Source organism: Empidonax traillii, unplaced genomic scaffold, assembly GCF_003031625.1.
Source record: "Empidonax traillii isolate 1590-97213 ecotype Southwest subspecies unplaced genomic scaffold, ASM303162v1 scaffold448:size1359114, whole genome shotgun sequence".
Lineage (NCBI taxonomy): Eukaryota > Metazoa > Chordata > Aves > Passeriformes > Tyrannidae > Empidonax > Empidonax traillii.
In genome coordinates, this window is record NW_020955641.1 from 4,629 (window position 1) to 8,569 (window position 3,941).

General features: G+C 57.9%; 1 protein-coding gene across 1 annotated transcript in view; it reads right to left on the reverse strand.

Moving 5' to 3' along the window:
• LOC114062974 (tyrosine-protein phosphatase non-receptor type substrate 1-like) overlaps positions 1-3,941 on the reverse strand; it is a 12,241-nt gene that overhangs the window by 4,542 nt on the left and 3,758 nt on the right. The window contains exons 2-3 of the mRNA XM_027894948.1: positions 341-700; positions 3-123 (exon numbers count right to left, since the gene is read on the reverse strand). Coding sequence (XP_027750749.1) covers positions 3-123; positions 341-700 — 481 coding nt within the window. The remainder of the gene's footprint in view (positions 1-2; positions 124-340; positions 701-3,941) is intronic.

A 3,941-nucleotide genomic window follows, 5' to 3' on the forward strand; every position in this document is an offset into this window, starting at 1 on the left:
CCTTGAACCATTTCACACCAATGTTTTCGGGAAAGAACCCTCCAGCCGTGCAGGTGAAAGCCACTGATTGCCCCGGTCCCGCTCTCTGGCTGGGCCCGGACACGATCGGGGTGGAGGGTTTGGCTGTGGGGAGAAGCACAGGGCTGTCAGCCTCTGTCCCCCTGCCCAGCCCCGGGTTTGTAAGGAGCGAGGTCTCTACAGGGCATGGGGATGGCCCACGGCATCCTCTCCTGGGACCAGTTCCCAAAGCCCCCTCCCCATCCCTGCTCACCCTGAGCAGAGCCCACTGGGCTGGGCTGGGCTGGTTCCCCCCAGGAGCTGCTCTGGAAGCCCCACTCACCGAGCACAGACACCTCTGTGCCACTTCCACGCTGAAACACCTCATTCCCACCGCCCAGGGCCTTGCGGAACTTCACGCAGTAATAGGTGCCGACATCCTCGGGCTGAGCATCCCTGATGTGGATGGTGAAGTCTGTGTTGGACTCTTCCACTGCTCTCGTCACACGGGGGGAAGCACGGCCCATAGTGTCCTCATAGATGGTCCTGTTCTCAGTGCCCCAGCCCTTCAGCCACTTCACAGGACCAGCTTCAAAGGATCCAGACACGGTGCAGTTCAGGGTGAGCGTCTCCCCTGCTTTCACCGACACCTTGTCCTGGGGCTGGTGCAGCTTGAAGTCCTGACCCCTCTGGGCACCGGCACCTGGGGAAAAACCAGACCGAGTCTCAGCTGGCACCGCACATCCAGATGCCCCGTTGTTCTCCCAGTCCTAGGACAGGCTGAGCACCCCTCTGTGTTAGCAGGGACCACGGGTCACAGGGCTGTCCCCACGCCAGGGAGCCCAGGGCAGAGGCTGTGGTTATGGGCACAGTGCTCTGCCCGCAGTGCTCAGCAGTGGAACCGAACAGAGCTTTGCTCAGCCAGTGCCTGCCGTGCTCTGTATGGCTAAATCATGGAGCAAATCCCCGCTGCCCACACCTCCGGGCTGCCTCCCACGGCCACCTGGCTTTGTCAGCCAGGAGAAACAAGGGCACAAAACAAGGCACTCTTTGGAGTGCCTCTCAGGCGGTGTGACACTGTGTTTTCTGCCCTGAATCTGTCCCATTTCTGCATGGAATCCCAGCCCTGGTGATCCCAGTGGAGCACAGACACCTCTATCCCCAGTGCCAGCCAAGCAGGCACCGCTCCTGCTCCGCACCAATTGCAAGGAGCCACTCCTTCAGAGCATCTCCACACCAGCACTCTCTAATCCAGCTGCACCTCCCTGCACAGACAGCAATGTCCCAGGTGATCCCCACTACACATCCATGGGTTAATTTTATCAGTGCTTCCCACACCAGTAGAGTTATTGCAAAGAAACTCAGTAAGATTTCAAAACTGGTCACAAAGTTTTTAAGCCACGTGGGGACAGAAGTGGGGACACCACTTAGATCCACCTGCTGATAACAGGGCTCACCACTGCAGCCCCAGAGCTGGCAGTGGCACCCAGAACCATGTCATGGTCACACAGAGACTGCTGTCTTTGAGCAGGTAACACTGAGCAGTGTGGGGAGCACATGGATCAGCACTCCACAACTCTCACACCAGAATCACGGAATCACAGAATCCTTTAGGTTGGAAAAGCTCCCTAAGATCACCAAGTACAACCATTAATGGAGCGCTACCAAACCCTCCATGACTAAACCATATCCCCAAGTGCCACATCTACATGTCTTTTAAATCCCTTCAGGGATAGTGACCCCACTGCTCCTCTGGGCAGCCTGTGCCAGGGTTTGACCACCCTTTTAGTGAAGAAATTTTCCCCAGTAGCCAAACTAAACCTCCACTGGTGCAACTTGGAGCCACTTCCTCTTGAGCTGTCGCTTGTTATTCAGGAGAAAAGAATGACCCCAACTTGGCTACAACCTCCTTTCAGGGGAACCCAGGGCAGTGACTCCTGCCAAAGCTGCCTTTGGGACACAATCTCAGCTGGATGCTCCCAGGAGGACCCACTGTAGGACAAGCTGCTCTGACCCCTCAGGCCACAGCTGGCTCCCACAGAGACCAGAGCTGCTTTTTGGCAGCTGTTAATCCCTCCTGACTCCCAGCGGTATGTGCCGTACCCACAGATGTTCCTGCTGTTCCTCAGTGTGTGGAATTACTCGATCACGATGGTCGGAATTACCACGAGCAGTATCTCCAGACTCCTCCAGTTAAAGTCTTTTTGCTTTTTCAGTCCACAGCATCCCCAGTCAAAATCTTCAGGCCTTGGTGTTCCCCTTCAAAGGTGCATCAGGGTGAACATGGCAGCATCACTGCCACCAGAACATGTTTTTCCCATAAAACACAAAAGGACAGAGCTGGTTTGTGTCACGTCCAGACGTGTCATTCAGTCTGAGCCTTTGTCTTGCTTCTAAGCAGTGGCAGTCTGACCATCTGTGAGGTGACCCTGGGCTTCTCAATTGACACCCAAATTGTGAGGAGCAGCGGCCTCGTGCGCTCCTTGTGCTGAGCACGGCGCTGATGCAGGGCACGCACCACCCGATCTGCTGCTGCGGCATCTCCTGAACTTCTCCATCTCCTGAGCTTCCCCATCGCCTGCTGCCCCCAGACCTTCCACAAGAAGTGGTTGAGAAATGCAGGGAGGAAGTTTGAAAGCACAGAAGCACCATCACATCACCCGCCTCTCGATGAGCCCCTGCACGAGGATGTGACGCAGGCACCGGGACTGGCACCCCCAGCCAACAACTGCATAGATCCCCCAGCCCCTCCATGCACCCAGGGGGAAGTCACAATGTCAAGCGCTCACTCCACCAAACTGAGAAAACCCTTAGCAGGCAGCACTGCAGCACAGCAAGGGCCCTGTGCCCTGTGTGTGCCCACAGGAGCAGGGGGCCAGTCCCCCTCCCCACCCCACGGGTTCTGTGCCCCATGACGAAGGCCTTGCTCCTCTGTCAAAGCAACTGCTGGGAGGTGGTGACCCCCTATGACCTCTTGAGGGTTCCCTGCACCAGGGGGAACTGCCTGCACTGCCCTGCATAACCCAACCTGTGCGAGCCGAGTGCCTCCTCTTCATCCTCCCGCTCTCCATCTGCCCATCTCCACACGAGGCAGGATGCGTGCTGAGGGGCTGAGCTGGGAAAGTACTTTGGGGCCCCAGAGCTGACCCCAACACCAGAGCATGGTCAGGGTGGGCAGTGCTCAACCCCAAAGCTCATTTCATGTTTGCAGCGATGGGTCTCAGAGGAACGTCCACAGGAGCGCTGGGACGTTTTGCTGAGCGTGGCCAGTTGCCCTGCCCTGCTCCCCACTGCCTTGGCACAAGAGTCCTGCCTTCCTGAGACCACAGGGATTTACACCTGCAGGCAGCAGGCACGCCTCCCCCAGAGCCCAGATTTGCAGGAACGTGGATGATCTGTATGCATTCCACGTCACGGAGCCCACGTTCCCTCCTCGCCGGGCAGCGGCGTGCGAGCACCCTGTCTGCCTCCTGTGCCCGGGGATTAGCAGGCACAGAACGTGCTGTTGTCCACCGACAGGCTGCGAGGTGCTTTCCTGACTGCTGCTGCTCCCAGAGGAATCGGGAACAAAGGGCTTCGCGCTGCCGGCAGGGCTGCCCGCCCCTCAGGCTTCACTGGTCACAGCACAAAAACACCTCAGGGCTCCAGGCAGCCTCTTGGACGGGACTAAAATGGGGCTTTGGGGTATTTTTTCATCTGTTCTGAGCCACCACGCTGCTTCAGAGACTCCCACCCATCTCTGCTCAGACCACCCGGTTCAGGGTTTGCTGATCTACGACACCCGAGCTCCAGCCATGACCCACCACAGCAACACCTCCACAGCACCTGCTCGCACCTCCCAGCCCAGGAGCAGGAGTCCCTGGTCAGGCCTGGCTTCTCTTCCTCATGCCTGCACCCAAAACCCTACACCAGGACCATGCTGCCCCCAACAGCCTGCTTAGAAC